The following is a 19,846-nucleotide window of genomic DNA, read 5'->3' on the forward strand; positions in this document are numbered from 1 at the left end:
ATTTAAAAAAAAAAATCTCATCGTTGTCAAAAACATAAGGAAGTCCAGGGGTAAATATTCCTAGGGGTATGTAGTGACCCCACCTTAGCTAGCTGGTCAGAATTGAGTAAGAAAGAGAAAATTATTCATTGGCTCACCTCTGCATATGATCAGGGCTCAGGTTTGTGGTGTTGAAAACACAGATGTAGTGTGTAGGGATGCCACAGCCTTGCCGTACATGATGGGCAAGAAGGTAGAAATCCACCCTAGAAAGAAAGACCAATTAGTGATATGGTTGGATTTAGCAATAAAGAGCCAGAAGGAATCTTGGAAATCATTCCAGATTCTTCATCTAAGGCTCACAGAGAGAAATGACTAGATCAAGGACACACAGAGACCAAACCAGGATTCACACTTAGGTCTCCATACTAATTAGTTTGTTTGTTTGTTTTTGAGATAGGGTCTCACTACGTAGTCCAGGGTGGCCTCAAATTCATGGTGATCCTCCTACATCAGCCTCCCAAGTGCTGCGATTATAGCCGTGTACCACCATGCCTGGCTCACTAGGCTACTGAAACTGCCTTGTCTGTGTGTAGAAGGTTATGTATACACTATTTTAGGAACAGGATGTATGTTTAATATTTTATATTTAAGAGGTAAAAGTTTTGTTGGTGGTTATAGTTTTTAAACAAATTTTAAGGCTTTAATAGTAGAATCTAAGGATTCCCTTCTACACTTCTCCAGAAAACTTCTTTATTCCAATACCCAGGAAATAGGTAACATCTCCACCCCATTCATCCTTAATACCATCTTTCTTGCCCACTTACCAGTCACAGCTTGTTACTGTATGATCTACCACAGTCCCAGGCAAGGGAGTCATGAAGTGCTCAGGGGCAGCCAGGTATAGATTGGTGCTGATTTTCTTCTGAACTACAAACACCACCATCTTTGGCTGGTAATTCTCAAAAGATTCAAAACACTTCTGTAGCTGAGCAATTTCATAGTTGGCAACTGTCTTTAGTTGGCCATCAGACACTCCATCACGGTATACCACGATCTTCTCTGGTAGACAGTGGTTCACCTGAAATGACACCCTGGATGAAGGGACTCACAAGGCTTTCGGGTGAAGGGTCACAGAGAGAGGCTCATCCAAATCATATAACCTGGAGACCTGGCAGCAGATCCCTGTGACAGCTGGCCCCAAAGCCACCAGGTCTGATAGGCAAAGAACAAAAGCTTCTAATCACTTCTAGGTTCTCTCAAGGTAGTGAAACAGGTCTGGTACAAAGGGGGTTATAAACATAAAAGCAAAACAGGCAAGTATGAGTCACATTCATATAGCTTATCCTCAAACAGCAAATAAAGTCAAAGGGAACAGGAAGAAAATTATGGGCTCCAATCAGTTGTCCTTGGATTAAATACTAGTAACTGTCTAGGCAAAGAACATGGTGAAGCAGTAGAGAAATTCTAACCAATGAACACACCAGACACAGATCCAACATCCTCAAATCAACACACCAGCAACATCCAAAGGTGTTGACAAGTGTAAGGGTTCTTTACTAAGTATCATCTTACAATCAGGCATAATCTGAATTATTGTTTGAATAACTAAGTAATAAATTAAATGTTCCTTAAATCGGTTTGAAGAAAAACTGTTTTTCCAGTTGCAGAATATAACTATGTTTTAGGAGTGTTCAACTTAAACAGTTCAGAAAATAGGTTTGGTTCTACCCTTTTTTTTTTTTGAGACAGGGTCTCACTCTGTAATTCAGGCTGGCCTTGAACTCACTATTAGCCCAGGCTGTCCTTGGACTTTTAAGTATTCTGGATAAGATATGAGATAGAAAGAGCTGTCATCACCCCTTTTGGCTTTGCTACCTTCTGCCCACCATGAACCACTTTTCTTCTGCAATCCCTGTCTGCCTGCCACCCTGCCTTGGAGCCAGCCAACTATGGACTGAAACCCCTACAAACTGTGAACCAAAATAAACTTCTCCTCCTTTAACTTGTGGGGATGTGAGGTATTTTGTCCCAGTACCAAAAAAGTAACTAAGAAATATATGTATGCTACTCTATATGAAAATTTGATTTCAAATAACCCTTATTAAAAGTAATCACCTAGGATAGTGATGGCAAAACTTTTAGAACTTAAAATTATAAAAAAAATCTTACTACAGCACATATGCCGTGAAGTTCTCCACCACTCACCTAGAATCTTTTTCTTTCTTGCTTGCTTGCTTTTTTTGTTGTTGTTGCTGGGGATAGAACTCAGTGCCTCTGAACTAAGCTACATCTCCAGACATTTTTTAAACTTTTATTTTGAGGGAAGGTCTTGCTAAACTGCCCAGGCTTGGGTTTAAACTTTTAATTGTCCTGCCTTATACTCCCAGAGTGCTGGGATTACAGGCAATGCACCATCATGCCCAGCTAGAATCTTTTTGAAGTTTAACTTTAGAAGTTAAAAAAAAAGATTGTAAAATGTTTGCACTAATAAAAAGAAATAAAAATAAAAGATATTCTTGAGAAAGTGAAAAGAAGTTTTAAAAAGAAAAAAGTTTAGAAGTTCAAATATTTTATAAATGTCTCCTTATCTGAGAAACCTCAAGTACTCCAACATTTACAAACATGTAATTCATCCTCACAGTCACTGGAATTACACCTCTGGTTTGTGGTGCTTTTATTTTTGCTGCCTGGCAGCTCTTTCACTTGTTTTGGTGACAGAACTTCAGTTTCCTTCTGCCTCCAACAAGCTTATACCCAGGGTGCCCAGTCCTAACCCAGGGTTTCTCAGCCTCAGCACTGTCAACAACGGACACCAGATTATGCCACTGTGGGGGACTTCCTTGTGCTCTGCAGCATCTGTGGTATCTACCTACCAGATGACAACAGTATAGTAATCTCCCCGTTATGACCCAAAGTGTCTCTAGACACTGCTCCTGGGAGGGGAAAGATGGCCCCAGTTGAGAATCACCACACTAACCACAGGTCATGCAGATGACTCAAGCCATACCACAGAAGCCTCCTCCCTTGCACTATAAGCAGAGAATGAAGACTTGGAATTTGGCTCCTCAGTGGCAGGGCCTCATCATCCCCTGCTTCAGGAACACCACAGCATGCCCTGTGCACATCCATTTCCCAGTTAGGGGCTTGAGATTTTCCACCCTGCCAATTCCCCTGATACACTGTGTTAAGAGGAGGTAAAGCTCAGGAGCTTAGATCTCCAAAAAGCCTTCACTTGACAGGTAAGCAAACAGGAGAGACAAGATTTGGGACTGAGTCTGACTTCACTGCTCCCTAGCTATGCCTGTGAAGCCTCAGAGTACTCACCTGGAAAATGACGAAAAATCATTACCTCACTTTCTTCTCAGAGTTAAAAGCAATAAAGTAAAATAATTTATATGATAAAAATATATGTTTTTTGTGGTACTAAGAACCAAACCCACGGCCTCATACATTCTTGCCAAATGCTCTACCTGCTAAGCTATACCCTATGTCTTACACTATATATATATAGTATATATTTATATTTAGTATGTAAATATAATATAAATATATATATATTTAGTATATAAATATATTTAGTATATAAATATATATATTTAGTATATAAATATATATATTTAGTATATAAATATATATATTTAGTATATAAATATATATCAGGGCCAGAGCTGAATATTAAGGTTGAAACCAAGACAGATGAAGAAAACAGAGTTCTTCTGAAGCAAAGAGAGGGTTATGATGAAATCAGTAAGGCGAAAACCAGAAATTGTTTGTCTTCAGTGTCACTGCTATCTTTGGCAGGAGCTGATCAGCCCCAAATGTAAGGCATCACTCTTGTCCCAGGCCTGCTTCAGCAGGACTGAAAGACTTCATGCCAGTTAACACGGAGCTGAGAAATCTAAACATAACTGGCAGTGTTAAATTCTTTATGTACTGTTAAATTCTCAAGGTCATCTAGTCTATTTTCATTTTGTAAGAATATGGCCTAGGGAGAGGTCAGGATAGAAGACAAGTTTCAAAAGGCTGAAATGTCACTGCTGTATATATATGTTATAAAATTACTTCAGTACTCCATAAATGCATGAAACAATAAGGAAGAGTCCTGGAGAGTAGAACTGTGCTCATCCATCTTGATATCCTAGCACTGGGCACAGTGGCAAGGGTCAAGCAGGAAATACACAGTTGCAACGTGCAGCTCCATTCATCCATAGAACACATCTGTAATGTGCATTACAGCCAAGACATTGTACTTGTCTCAGAAAATTACAAAATTAATTTGATACCATCCAAGTGCTTAAGAGCTCAAAACTGGGAGACATGAAGCAAATCCCCTCAAGATGTTATAAATAACAATAAACATGTAAGTAAAATGCTCTGGGACCAGAGGAGCCTAAGAGGTTTGCCCCCAGAAGGAGTGTATCAGGATACATGGAATGAAGGAAGGCCCAGAAAGCATTTCCATAGTAACAACAGAAAAGTTAAAAAAATAATAATAAAAATCACACCTATGTATGGGACTATCAAAGTCCAGCAGATGCAAGAATACCCATCTTCTACAGACAGGAGCCTTCACAGGTGAGCAGTGAATCTGAAGCTCCCCAGCTCAAATGCAATAATGGGTGCTCAGGGTACCACTCCACCCCAACCTCCTCTCAGTTCTGTGAGAAAGGGGAAGTGAAGCTGAAGCTGAAAAGCAAAGAGAACCCACCCATCTCTCATATCCACCAGTGCTGGAAACTTCCTGCTGTTGTCAAAGGGTTATTAAAAATGATGTAGGTCCTAGGGAGCCCAAGCCTCAGCCACAGCCCGAGTCACCTTAGCAGCAGTCAAAGTTCAGGCCAAATAACAGACTGACTCAGTATTTGGGGCTTCATCATTCATGTGATAAAGCAAAGGCAGGTGTCAAAATCACTTTTTCACACCTGAGTGGAGGAAAACAGAGCTCAGACCTCAGATCAGGTGTGCGTGGCCTAGGAGACATGCACGTGAGGCCACTTCCCACACCCCTGTAATAAGGCATTCTGACAAGGTCAAATACTAGGAAGGTCATTCCTAGTCAGGTATGGTGGTACAGAGCTGTAATCCCAAGTGGGAGACTGAGGCAGGAGAATTACAAGTCCACGCCCAGCCTGGGCAATTTAGCAAGACCCTGTCTCAAAATAAAAAAATTTAAAAAGGCCTGAGATGTAGCTCAGTGTCAAGGCCCTAGGTTCAATCTTCAGTACTGTAATAAATAAACAAAATGTCCTAACACTACTTTTTCACTTTCATCCTCTCACAAATACCCAATGGGATTTGTTGTTATTGTTTTGTTTTTATGAGACAGTGTTTCACTATGTAGTTCAGGCTGTCCTTGAACTATGCAGCCCAAGCTGGTCTCAACCTCAAGGTAATCCTCCTTCCTCAACCTCCTGAGCTGGGATTGGAGGTGTGCACCACCACCCCTGGCCTGTAATAGGATTTTGTGAATAAATGACCTAGGCCAGTGGTGGCAAACCTATGGGCACATGCACCACAGCAGGCTATTTGTATCACTGAAGGCCCTAAAAGGTTAGCCACCACTGACCTATGCTATCCCAGTAGACTAATGTAGAATGTCTACCTAGCTTTCATTAACATCCATAGTACATCTATTTGCAAAATTAAATAGTGGCGTGGTTTTCACTAAAACTTTAGTTGCTGCCTTTATTTTTTTAGAAGTTGCCTTTAATTTAAAATGCTGTTGCCAGGCATCGTGGCATACACTTATAATTCCGGCACTCAGCACTCCAGAAACTGATGCAAGAGGATCACCTGGAGTTCAAGGCCAGCCTGGGCTACATAGTGAGTTCAAAGACAGCCTGAACTATATAGTGAGACCCTGTCTCAAAAAAAAAAAAAATGAGGGGAGGCTGTTTAAGTTAATATGTACTGAGTTTATTTTTAAGTAAATTAATAAACACTAGTGATTATTGGCAGATATAGACCCATATAAACAAAAACTAAGTATTACTGGGGTTCTCAATAATATTTAAGAATGTGTCTGGGAATGATGGTGCATACTTGTAATTCCAAAACTTGGGAGGCTGAAGGAGGATTTCCTCTTGCTCAAGGCCAGTTTGGGTTACATAGTGAATTCAAGGCCAGCCTGAACTACATAGAGACTTGTCTCAAAAAAACAAAAATAAATAAAGTTACATGTAAGACTGCCTAGAAGACTTCAGGTGGTGGACCAGGAATTCTGAGAAGCCCTGTAATTCAGGACAACAGGAAAAGATGGACAAACTATAAAAACACCTAGGAGTAGGCCTTCCGTGTGGCCAGCTTCAGAGGAGGAAGGATGGGGACCCAGGGAAAACAGCCAACATTTGAAGCCCCTTTTCCTGCCAGTGTTTGCTGATTGCACTGTGGCAGCTAAAGGTCTATGAGGTTGAGGAGTGCTTTTCATTTTGAACACCTTTATCAAGATATAAATCTCTACACAATAAACCTCACCCTTTAAAAAACTATAGAGTTCAAAGGTTTTTATGTTTTGTTTTTAGATAGCCTCACTATGTAGTCAAGGCTGCCTCAAACTTATATACAGCTCAGGCTGGCCTCAAACTCAAGATCTTCCTGACTCAGGCTCTAAAGTGCTAGGATCAAAGATTTTGACATTTTCAGAATTTTGAAACCATCATCACTGTCTAATTCTAGAACATGGTCATCACCCCAAAAGGAATTATATACCTATCAGCAGTCACTCCTCACTGCCTCCTCCCCATACTCCTATAACCCACTAATATACTTTCTATCTCTATGAGTGGGCTATACTGAAATCACCTATGTGGTCATTCAGGTCTAGGTAGTTTTACTTAACATAATGTTATCACAGATCCCCGTGTTATAGGAGTATCAGTTCTTCATTCCTTTATATTGCAGAATACCACTCTACTGCAAGGATATATCACATTTACTTTGTTCATTCAATAGTTTGTGGACATTTGGGTTGTTTCCATCTTTGGCCATTAGGAACAATGCAACTACAAACATTTGTGTACAAGTTTTTGTGTGGATATATTTTCAATTTTCTTAGGTATATACCTAGAATTGCTGGGTCATATGGTAAATCTATGTTTAATGTTGTTTTGTTTTGAGACAGAGCCTCACTATACATCTCGGGCTGGCCTCAAACTCATGATCCTCCTGCCTCATCCTCCCCAGTGCTGGAATTATAGGCCTGTGCCACCATGCCTGCCTTTATGTTTAACTTTCTTTCTTTTTTTTTCTTTTTTGGTACTGGGGATTGAACTCAGGTCCTTCTGCTTGCAAGGCAGGCGGCAGAACCACTGAGCTAAATCCCTGGCCCTATGTTTAACTTTCTAAAGAACTGTCAAACCATTTTCCAAAGTAGCTGCAGCGTTTTACAATTCCATCAGCAATATATAAATAAATTCAATTTTTCCACATCTCCAATAATGCTTTTATTATCCATCTTTTTAAAAGTTATCCTAGTGTGAATGAGCCATCTGTATGAAAATATATGCAACTTGAGATCATAATGTTAAGTGAAATAAATCACACAAGCTTAAATATTCCATGGTTTCTCTTATATGAAAAGCCCAAAGTATAAAGAGCAAAATAAAAGTAAATAATAAGATACAGAGAGATAGATCTTTTGCAAATGGGAAGGGGACCAAGAGATAAAGGGGAGGAGGGTGGGGGAAGATGGGATTGAAAAAAAGAATTAAGATGTTATGTACATGTTCCAACGCCCTGCGATGAATTCAATCATTATGTACTGCAAACACATACTAATAAGAATAAAGATTTTAAAAAATAAAGTTATCCTCATATGTATGAATGAGTCTGCAAGTTTGGGTCTATATGTTTCTAAATTAAAAGGATATTTTTGGAGAAATTTTTAGAATTTGTTAAAAAAGAACTGAGGTAGATGGAGAGAAGGAAAAAAAATATCCTACAAACTAGGCTTGTTAACAATTAACAAAAGTTAAAAAAAAAAAAAAGAAAAAGAATTGAGGCAATAGTACAGATTTCCTATATGCCCTTCTCTTCTCACAGCCAATCCACACATACAGTTTTCCCTATTGCCATCATATTGCACTAGGGCAGTACATTTATTACAAGTGATAAACATTGATACATTCATTCTAACTAAAGTCCACAGCTTACATCAGAGTTTGCTCTTTGTGTTGTACAGTTCTGATAAATGTATAATGTCATGCATCTACCATTACAATATCATACAGAATATTTTCACAGCCCTAAAAATCTCCTGCACTTCACCCCTACCTTTATTCCCCTTCCCCAATCCCTTATCATTCTACTGCCTTCACAGTTGCGCCTTTCTAGAATGTCAAATGTTAGATTCATACATTATTATAGCTTCTTCTTTATTGTTTTCTTTTTGAGACAGAGACTACATACATAGTTCAAGCTGGCTTTGAACTCACTAGGTAGCCCAGGCTGGCCTCAAACTTGTGGCAATTCCTTGCCTCAGCCTCCTGAGTGCTGGGATTACAGACATGCACCACTACGCCTGGCATTCCTCTGACTTTGTGCTTCAGGATTGTGTTGGATATCCTGTCTGTTGCCTGTCTGTGTAAATCTTAAAATCAGTTTGCTGATATCCACAAAATAACTTACTGGGATTTTGACTGGGACCACACTGACTCTATTAATCAAAGTTGGGAAGAACTAATGTCTGCATGGTATTGAGTCTTCCTATCAATAAAAATGGAATAACTCTCCATTTATTTATGATTTGACTTTTTTCATTAGCGTTTAATTTTCCACATGTGGAACTTGTACTTAATTTGTTAGATTTATACCTAAGTAATTCCAATCTTTGGTGTGCTAATATAAATGATAGTTTTTCATTTCAAATTCTAATTCCTTATTCTTGGGAAATATGAAAGCAGCTGACTTTTTAAAAAATAAAATGACTTTAATCTTGTATCCTTAAACCTTACAGTTCTCACTTCCTAGTCCCAGCAGGTTTGACTACTTAGGATTTTCTACATAAATTAGTCCATTTCCTGTTGCTAATAACTGAGTATCAGATTGGTTAATTTTAATGAAAAGAGATATATTCTGGCCTATAGTTCTGGAGGTCCCAGGTCAAGGGGCTGCATCTAGGGATGGTCTTGTTGGGAAGAGTCCTGGGTAGTACAGGGTGTCACATGGCGAGAGACAGAAAGTACATATGGTGTCTTCTGGTCTGTCCCACTTTATAAAGTCACAGGGTTCAATCATGGGGTTTCCACTCTATGATCTCAGCTAATCTTAATCATCTACCAAAGGCCACAACCCTAAACACCAAAGTCATAAGTTTTCATCCTGTTAATACCTCACAACAGGGATTAAATTTCCACACATGAAGCCTTGGGAGACACATTCGAACCACATCCAAACCATAGCAATAATCTTACTATCTGCAAAAGAGAAGAGTTTCTTCTCCTCCTCCCCGATCCGTATACCTTTCATTTCCTTTACTTTCTGCTGTAACAGGACTTTGAGTAACTATGAAGCTGAGCAGGAATGGTGAAAAAGGGCATCTCTGACTGGGGGCATGCAGGAAGCACAGCCTTGTTAAATCAATAAATTGCCCAGGTTCTTATTATTTGGAAATTTCAATTCTCCCTCAGCCACCCCCAGTGCTAGGACTACAGGTGGTGAGCCACCATGCCCAGCTTCTGACTTGCTTCAGATCTTAAAAGCACCTAGTTTCTCACAATTAAGCATGACATAAGCTATAGGATTTTTTTGTAGATGTTCTTTTTTATGTTAATAAAGTTCCCTTCTGTATACATGCATACCTATATTTATAGCACCACAATTTATAATAGCTAGATCTTGGAAAGAGGGTATATGTCCATCAACAGATGAAAGGATAAGAAAAATGTGGATTTATGCACAGTGGCCATAAAGAAAGACAAACGAGGCATTCATAGGTAAATGGATGCAACTTGAGAACATAAAGTGAAATGAGTCTCACACACAAGCTCAAATATTACATGATTTCACTTACATGACAAGATACATACATAACGTACACACATATATACACACACAAAGAGCAAAATAGAAGAGAAACAAATAGGAAGTAGGGAGAAGTTCAAATATTTCCCCAAATTACATATTCTGTTGTTTTAAAAATATTTCAATATTGGGCCGGGGATTTAGTTCAGAGGTTTCACCACCTGCTGCGCAACCGCAAGGACCCGAGTTCGATCCCCGGTACCAAAACAAAACAAAAAAATGTCAATATATATGCTATTTCATTTATGCCAAAATGTTTATCTTAGTTTGTTGAAAAGAAAGTTTGTGTTATTGTTTCTTTTTTTAAGAATCTTTTTGCTTTATATCTTGAACTGAATAACTACTTTGAAGATAACAATACAGAATGTAATAACTATTGTTATTCTCTTATTATTTGGTTATAAAAGTTTTATTTTTTCATAAAAAGAACAAAAATAAAGTTCCCTTCTGAACCAGCCTTGCACAACTGAAACAAAGCCCACTTTGTTGAAACCGCTGGCTCAACACACAACTGTATTCTCTCCCAGCTCCAAATGTTAGTCCAAAATCAAGGTATCAGTAGGGCCATGCTTCCTCTTCCAAAAGCTCTAGGGAAGAATCTTTCCCTGACTCTTATAACAGCTTCCAGTGGAAGCTGGCAATTCTTGCTGTTTAAGGCTTGTAGCTACTTAACTCCAGTTCCTGCCACTACCTTCTCATCCCTGTCTCCCTGTGCATCTATCTTTGCATCTTCTGAAGTGTTCTCCGTGTCTTAGGATCATAAATCTCAAAGACCCTACTTCCAATTAAGGTCACGTTTACAGGTTCCAGGTAGACAGGAACTTAACAGCACATTACTCAATCCAGTATGGCCAGCATGTACAATTCTTATGTTTTAGGTTCACATTGCTTATATCTTGCCAAACATTTTTACATTTTGTTGTTTGAGAAATACTGATCTGTAGTTTTCTTTCTTATAATGTCTTATAATGGTTTGGTTTGGGTATAAGATGGAATCTCATTGTTGATTTTTATTTCCATTTTCTTTCTTTTTTGCAGCATCAGGAATCGAACTCAGAACCTTAGGCTTGCAAAGCAGGTGGCGACACCACTGAGCTAAATCTCCAGCCCTTATTTCCATTTTCTTAACGATAAATGATATTTAGTTCATTTACATGTGCTATTTGTATATGCTCTATGGCAAAATATCTATTTTACTGTTTGCTTGTTTGATTTTTTTTTTTTTTTCCAGTACCAGAAATCAAACTCAGTACCCTGCACTTGCCAGGCAAGTGTGGTGCCATTGAGCTACATCCCCGGCCCTGTTTCCCTGTTTTAATATAGGGTTATCTTTTTCTTTTCTTTTCTTTTTCATTTTTTGAGACAGGGTCTCACTTTGTAGTGAAGGCTGGCCTTGTACTCACTATATAGCCCAGGCTGGCCTCGAACTCATGGCAATTCTCCTGCCTCAGCCTCGCAAGAAATGGGATTACAGATATGTACTACCATGCCAGGCTTTTTTTTTTTTTTTTGAATTTTAAGAGTCCTTTATGTATTCTATAAATTAGACCCTTGACCAGAATGTTTCCTCTCACTCATTCTACAGGTTGTTTTTTCACTTTCTTGATAGGATCCTTTGAAGCCTAGAAGTTTTTAATTTTAGTATTTTTTTGTATTTGTACTTAAGATTTAATCCAAGGCCTTAGCACTAAGCTATATCCCCAGTCCTTTTCTTATTTTGTATTTTGTGACAGGGTCTCATTTATGACTCTAATTTGTCCAGACTGGGCTTGAACATTCAATCCTCCTGCTTCAATTTCCGAGTTTTCTGTTTTTCTTTTTTTCTTTTTTTTTGGTACTGGGAATCGAACTCAGGACCTTGTGCTTTCAAGGCAGGTGGTAGAACCACCTTGAATCCCTGGCCCTTGTTTTTCATTTTTTGACTCAAGGGGGTCTCACTATATTGCCCACTATGGCCTTAAACTCCTGGGCTCAAGGGATCCTCCTGCCTCAAGTCTCCAAAATAGCTGGAACCACAGGCACATGTGACTAACCCTGGCAAAAAGTAATCTTGATAAGCTCCAATTTATCTATTTTTCCTTTGGTTGCTTATACTTTCCGTATCATATCTAATAAACTGTCGTCTAATTTATGGTTAAAAAAAAGATTTACACCTAGCTGGGTGTGGTGGCACACACCTGTAATCCCAGCAGGCAGGAGGACTGCAGCAAGTTCGAGGCCAGCTTCCACTACACAGTGAGACCTTGCCTCAAAAAATAAAACAAGGGCTGGGGATTTAGCTCAGTGGCACCTCACCTGCCTCAAAAGTGCAAGGTCCTGAGTTTGATACTAGGTACCCCCTCAAAAAAAACAATAAACAAAAACAACAACAAAAGAACCAACCCAAACTAAAACCAAAAGAACACCTTAAAATCCTTTTCCTGTAATGTAGCAACTCTGTGAGTTGCTCGATGAATTATCAAAACAGTGATTTTGGGAACCATGTGAACTTGCAATTGGTGTCAGTAGTGAAAGAAATCTTGGGGGCTTTTAACTGTGTTGTTGGTTATTAAGTTCCTATATCAAATATGGAATTAATATTTGCTGGAAAGAAAGTTCAATAAATCACTAAGAAACTAGAATTAGAGAAAGATATGAAAAATGGAAAACAAAATTAAAATTAGAAGACTTCCATCTAGAAGACCAGGAAAAGTAGAAACAGGTTAGAGGAAATCACAAAAGAAAATCTCATGGAATCACAGGTTTATTTCCAGACTGAAAGGACCCAGTAAACACCCAGCACGCACAGTGAATGAGAATGCCATACACCAAGGCATATCAAGGCATTTCAGATGCCAGACATAAATAGAAAAAATAGAAGGGGAAAAAAGTTCATATACAAAGAATTAGACCAGCAGTTTGGGAGACTGAAGCGAGAGGATAATAAATTTGATGCCAGTACATGGGCAATTTAGTGAGATTCTGTCTCAAAAAAAAAAAGGCTGGGGGGCCGGGGATTTAGCTCAGTGGTTTTGCTGCCTGCTGCGCAAGTGCAATGACCCGAGTTCGATTCCCGGTACCAAAAAAAAAAGGCTGGGGATGTAGCTTAGTGTGAAGCCCCTGAGTTCAATCCTCAGTACTGAAAAAAAATTAGAAATAAGTTCAAAGTAGTTAACAACACTAAACTCTCGAAGAGGATGGTGTAATACCCTCAAAATTCTGAATGAAAATGATTGCCAATGCAGAATTCTATATACAAACTATGAATTAAGTGTATGAGTAAAATAAAAGTTATCTGTAGAGGACTGGAGATTTAGCTCAGTGGTTCCACCATCTGCCTTGCAAGTGCAAGGTCCCGAGTTTGAGCCCTGGTATCAAAAAAAAAACTATCTGCAGACATCTGAAACATTTAAAATTTTGTCGAGAAACTACTAGAAGAGTCATTTAAAAACAATGGACTGAATAATGAAATAAGCCCAGAAAGGTAGACATCCAATACAAAAAAAAAGATAAAAGTAAGTTCCCAGATGGTGAAAGGAAATACCAAAGCCAAAAGATACAACAACAAGGTACAGTATTAGTATCTTGCTATAGGATAATGAAAGGTTCTAGGAAGGAACTCTCCAAGAAAAAAAAAAAGAATATTACAGACTACCAGGTTTGTCTGAGGTTAGTAGGAAAATTTAATTTATTTATTTTGGGGTTTTTTTTTTGGAGATAGGATTTCACTATATAGTTCAGGCTGCCCTTGAACTCACTACGTAGCCCAGGCTGGCCTTGAACTTGCAGTAATCCCTCCTGAGTGCTGGGATTATTAGCATGGGCCACCATGCACAGCCTAAGAAAAGCTTTCAATTGTTTAATTTGAGGAAAGAATTAGTGATAAATATGCAGAAACTAAGGGGGCAAAAAACAAGGTAATCACTAACTCCATGAAAATACCAAAAAGTTGTAAAATAAACTATAATCATAGTATGTGACTCAGCTGTAATAATATTATGAATACCAGAAAATAATTTAACCAGATTTTGTAATATAACTCTACTGGGTAAATCAAGGTAGGGAATGGGGGAGAGTGCCAGTATTTGCACAGTAGGAAGTCATTAACTAACTTCTCAATCAGAAAAAGCAAAAAAAGCTTAGGAGTGAACCTGGAGATAACTATACATGCCAAAAGGAAAATCAACTGCAACGGGACAGCTGCTACCAAGGGCTAGCAAGCACCAATCTAAGCGGGATGGAAGTGTGTAAAAAGTCTTTATAGAGGTGCTAGAACTTCTGGTGGCTACTGTCACCTTTAGGGGAAGGTAAAACTGGCAAGACTAGAAGCAGTCAGAACTTTAAAACCCAAGAGTAAATTTGATTTGAGGGCACTAAGACACTGTAGAATAGAGCTGGTCAAAACAGTTTAAATACATAGATTCCTTTTTCTAGGTGCAGAACATCTGGGAAAAATGGCAAAATCTCACAAAGGATTAAGACAACAGTAAAGACTTGAGTAAATGAAACATTTTAATTCAGAGAATAATATGACTCATTTTATTCTAGAATAAACATAGATTTATTTTCTCTCTGACCTACTCAATGGGGTTTAATAAATACTATTTAAGGTCACAATTCAGGTAAAAAAACAAAAAACATGGCCAGGCATGGTGGTGCACACCTGTAATCCCAGCACTCGGGAGGCTGAGGCAGGAGGATTGCTGCAAGTTCAGGGCCAGCCTGTACTAAATAGGTAGTTCAAGGCCAGCTGGAACTATATAGCAAGACCTTGTCTCAAAACAAAAACAAAAACATAAACAGTTATTTGACTTCAAACAGAAATGTGCCCCTAAGAAATTCCATATAATTCACCAAGAATAATGTCAGCTACTTGCAAGCCTCTCCAAAGAATAGAAAAGTCAACAAGACAGTGTTTGAGCTCATGGCAGATTGAGCTTTCCAAAAACAGCCACAGCAATGTCTCCAGTCACACATGTTCTTCCACAAGACTCTGCCAACCTCGGGGAACAGAAGGCAGCAGAAGTGATATTGTGTGCCTGCCACAGCTAAGTCCTAAAAGGCTGCTTGATTCCTAGCTGCTCCTTCAGTTTTGCAGAATGTCCACCCTGAACCCAGATACCACATTACGAGGAAGCCCAATCAACTGCATGGAAAGATCATATGACAAAACCCACAGAAGGGGTGAACTGGAGCCCAGTGTGGCCCATGTTCCTGACCATGAACATAAACATCATACATGCTCATTGTATGCCACTGAATTTTAGGGTAATTGGTTATACAGCCATTAATAACCAATGAGTCGCAAGCCCTACCAAGGTCCTGAGTCACGAGGAAGATGCCAAATCAACCCCCTGCAGACAGGCAGGTCTACCCACGCCCTACCGAGGTCCCCAGTCACTAGGAACATGCCAAATCAGCCCACTGCAGACAGGCAGGTCTGTGCATGCCCTAACGAGGTCCTGAGTCATGCGGAAGACACCGAATCACCCCGCTGCAGACAGGCAGCCACCTGGTTCCACATTACAAAGACGCAGAGGACACCAGACCACTAGACCAAGGTACTGAGTCCCACTGCTCCCGGCCCAGAGGTAGGGGCTTCTGAGCCGTCCTCCCACTGCTCCTGGTCCAGAGGAAGGGGCTTCCCAGTCACCATCCCTCCTGCTGCTCCCAACCCAAAGGAAAGGGCTTTTGGGCCACCTTCTGTCCCGTTGCTCCTGGTCCAGAGGAAGGGGCTTCCCGGCCACCATCCCTCCCGCTGCTCCCAGCCCACAGGAAAGGGCTTTTGGGTCACCATCCCTACCGCTGATCCCGGCCCCTGTCCCACCTCTCCCAGCACAGAGGAGGTAATCCGTGCAGGCGCTAACAGGACCCCGCCCCAGTGGAAATGAGAAAACACGTAAATAAATCTCAAAACCAGACTTCCAGATCACCTACAGCAACCCCAAAGGGAAAGGAGATGGAACCCTCTGATACTCAACCAACTGGACCCACTGAACTGGCAACAAAAGGGGATCTGGAAAAAATGAAATCAGAAATAATTTCTCAGAAAACAGGAGAAATTGTGCCCCTAGTGCAAGACATGATTAATAAATCTAGAGAGGAGCTCAGGAACATGATGGAATCCCAACAGAGGAAACAAATGGAATCCATAAAACAGATGCAAATAGATTTCCAGGACATGAAAAACTCCACTGAAAGTCTACACAGCAGAATGAACCAATGTGAGGACAGAATTTCAGATATAGAAGATAAGATTGCAATTAGTGACTAGGAAAAGAAAAATTGCTTCAAAATTATAAGGGAACATAAGAAATCAATCCAGCAGCTGCTAGATGAGGCAAAGAAGAATAACATAAGACTGATTGGGCTCAATGAAGAAACAGGAGAGAGTGGAGATGACATAAAAAATCTCTTCACAGAAATAATGGCAGAAAACTTTCCAAGCAGGGGAAAAGAGCTTGACATACAGATATAAGTGAGGCATACAGGACTCCAAATAGCCTTGATCAAAAAAAATCTACACATAGGCATATAATTGTTAAGATTCTAGAAACACAACAGAAGAACAAAGTTCTCCAAGCAGTCAGAGAAAAGAAACAAATCACATACAAAGGAAAGCCCATCAGAATCACAGCAGACTTCTCAACACAAACCATCAAGGCAAGAAGAGCTTGGAGTGACATATTCCAAGCCCTAAAAGAAAACAGCCTCCAACCCAGATTGATGTACCCTGCAAAACTATCTTTCAAAATGGATGGAGAAATAAGATACTTTCATGACAATGAGCACCTTAGGAACTTCGTGAATACCAAACCAGCACTCCAAAGAATTTTACACAATATCCTAGGAACAGACATTGAGGAGCACAACCCCAGGAAGCAAAGCAGAATGAACCCATCTGGCATGACAAGAAATTAAATGGAAAGGGGGAGAACTCAACAAAAAGAAAAAGTCATGGCAATGACAAGTCAATATGTTTCAGTTATAACCATCAATGTTAATGGTCTCAATTCACCAATCAAAAGAAATAGACTGCCAGAATGGGTCAAGAAGCAAAATCCAACAATATGCTGCATACAAGAAACACACTTAATTCAAAAGGAAACTCATAGACTGAAAGTTAAAGGGTGGAAAACAATACTCCATGTGACAGGAACCCGAAAAAAAGCAGGAGTAGCTATCCTCTTGGCAGATCAAGTAGATTTCAAACCAACACTGATTAAGAGAGACGAAGAAGGACACTACATTCTTGTAAAGGGAAGAATCCAAGAGGAAGAGATGACAATCATAAATATCTATGCACCAAACACTCGTACACCCAACTATATAAAACAAATACGAACGGACATGAAAAGGCATATATGCACTAATACAATTGTAGTGCGGGACCTCAACACCCCACTGTCACAAATAGATAGATCAACTAGGCTAAAAATAAGTAATGAAATACTAGAACTCAATTGAACTCTTGAACAAATGAACTTAACAGATGTTTACAGAGTCTTCCACCCCACAAAATCAGAATACACATTCTTCTCAGCTGCACATGGGTCATTCTCCAAAATAGACCACATACTCACACATAGAACATGTTTAAGTAAGTGCAAAGGAATTGAAGTTATCCCCTGTATATTATCAGACCATAGTGCGATGAAATTGGAGATCCATAGCAAAAGAAACTCAAAAAATTTCATAAACACGTGGAAATTGAACAACACACTTCTGAATAACCAATGGGTCACAGAGGAAATTAAAGAAGAAAGCAGACAGTTCTTTCAATTAAATGACAATGACAATACAACATATCCGAATTTATGGGATACAATGAAAGCAGTCTTACAAGGGAAATTCATAGCAGTGAATACGCATATTAGGAAAACAGAACGAGCCCAATTAAACAAGCTGATGCTGAACCTCAAGCTTCTAGAAAAAGAAGAGCAGGACAAACCCAAAGCTCATACAAGGGAGGAAATTATAAACACCAAAGCAGAAATCAATGCAATGGAGACTAACAGAACGATACAAAAAAAATCAATGAAGCCAAGAGTTGGTTCTTCAAAAGAATCAACAAGATTGACAAACCTTTAGGCAACCTTGTCAGAAAAAGGAAAGAAAAGGCCCAAATCCATGCAATTAGGAATGAAAAGGGTGAAATGACAACAGACCCAGCAGAAATACAGAGGATCATCAATACCTACTTCCAGAACCTATACGCCAATAAGATGGACAACACAGAAGAAATGGACAGATTCCTAGATACATATGAATTACCAAAGCTGAATGAAGAAGACCTAAAACTTCTGAACAACCCAATATCAACCAATGAAATTGAAAATGTAATTAAAAACTTATCAACTAAGAAAAGCCCGGGCCCTGATGGCTTCACCGCTGAATTCTACAAGACATTTAGAGAGGAACTGCTGCCACTACTGTTTAAACTCTTCAAAGAAATTGAAAGGGAAGCAATACTCCCAAATTCATTCCTGGAAGCAAGTATCACCTTGATCCCCAAAGCAGAGAAAGACCCAACTGAAAAAGACAACTATGGGCCTATCTCACTAATGAACATAGATGCAAAAATCCTTAATAAGATAATGGCAAACAGAATGCAGAAGATCATCAAGAAGATCATACACCCTGATCAAGTGGGATTCATCCCAGGGATGCAGGGATGGTTCAATATATGCAAATCAATCAATGTAATACACTATATCAATAGAGCCAAGGACAAAAACCATATGATTATCTCCATAGACGCAGAAAAAAAGCATTTGACAAAATCCAACATGTATTTATGATGAAAACCCTACAAAAAATTGGAATAGATGGTCACTACCTCAAACTGATAGAAGCCATCTATGAAAAACCAACAGCCAATATCATACTAAATGGTCAAAAACTGAAATCCTTCACACTAAAATCAGGAACAAGACAAGGATGTCCACTATCACCACTCTTGTTCAATATAGTTTTGGAAACATTAGCCACGGCAATTAGACAAGAGAAAGAAATAAAAGGAATAAAGATAAGAAATGAAGAAGTCAAATTGTCATTATTTGCAGATGACATGATACTCTATATAGAAAACCCCAAGAACTCCACCAAAAGTCTTCTAGACTTAATAACCAAATTCAGTCAAGTAGCTGGTTACAAGGTCAACACACAAAAATCAATAGCTTTCCTCTACACGAATGACAGACTCACTGAGAGAGAAATAGGGCAAATAATTCCTTTCACAATAGCATCCAAAAACCTGAAATACCTAGGAATCATCCTAACAAAAGAAATCAAAGACCTCTTCTCTGAAAACTATGACACTCTGAAAAGAGAGATTGAAGATGATATCAGAAAATGGACAGACATCCCCTGCTCCCAGGTAGGAAGGATTAATATAGTGAAAATGGCCATACTTCCAAAACTGCTATATAGATTTAATGCAATTCCAAGTGAGATCCCAGCAGCATATTTCATAGACCTAGAGAAAACAATCCAAAAATTCATTTGGAACAAGAAGAGACCCAGAATAGCAAAAGCAATTCTAGGTAACAGAGACATGGCAGGGGGTATCACAATCCCCAACCTGCAACTCTACTACAAAGCTACTGTGATAAAAACAGCATGGTACTGGCAAAGAAACAGACTTGAGGACCAGTGGAACAGATTAGAAGATGGAGAAACAACGCCAGACACACTCAGCCATCTCATCTTCGAAAAAGGAGCCAAACACCCTCACGGGAGGAAAGATAGCCTCTTTAATAAATGGTGCTGGAAAAATTGGGCTTCAACTTGCCAAAGATTAAAACTAGACCTGTACCTCTCACCATGCACTAAACTAAAATCAAAATGGATTAAAGATCTAAAT

At 39.3% G+C, this 19,846-nt stretch overlaps 1 protein-coding gene across 2 annotated transcripts in view; it reads right to left on the reverse strand.

Moving 5' to 3' along the window:
- Positions 1-19,846, reverse strand: part of Piwil2 (piwi like RNA-mediated gene silencing 2) — a 70,105-nt gene that overhangs the window by 4,248 nt on the left and 46,011 nt on the right. For both annotated transcript variants that reach the window (XM_004848299.3, XM_021261239.2), the window contains 2 exons: positions 807-1,060; positions 138-245 (listed from right to left, as the gene is read on the reverse strand). In XM_004848299.3, the coding sequence (XP_004848356.1) occupies positions 138-245; positions 807-1,060 (362 nt within the window). The remainder of the gene's footprint in view (positions 1-137; positions 246-806; positions 1,061-19,846) is intronic.

The sequence above is a fragment of the Heterocephalus glaber genome, unplaced genomic scaffold, assembly GCF_053883595.1.
Source record: "Heterocephalus glaber isolate CG9 unplaced genomic scaffold, H.glaber_assembly_v1.0 deba00001460, whole genome shotgun sequence".
NCBI lineage: Eukaryota > Metazoa > Chordata > Mammalia > Rodentia > Bathyergidae > Heterocephalus > Heterocephalus glaber.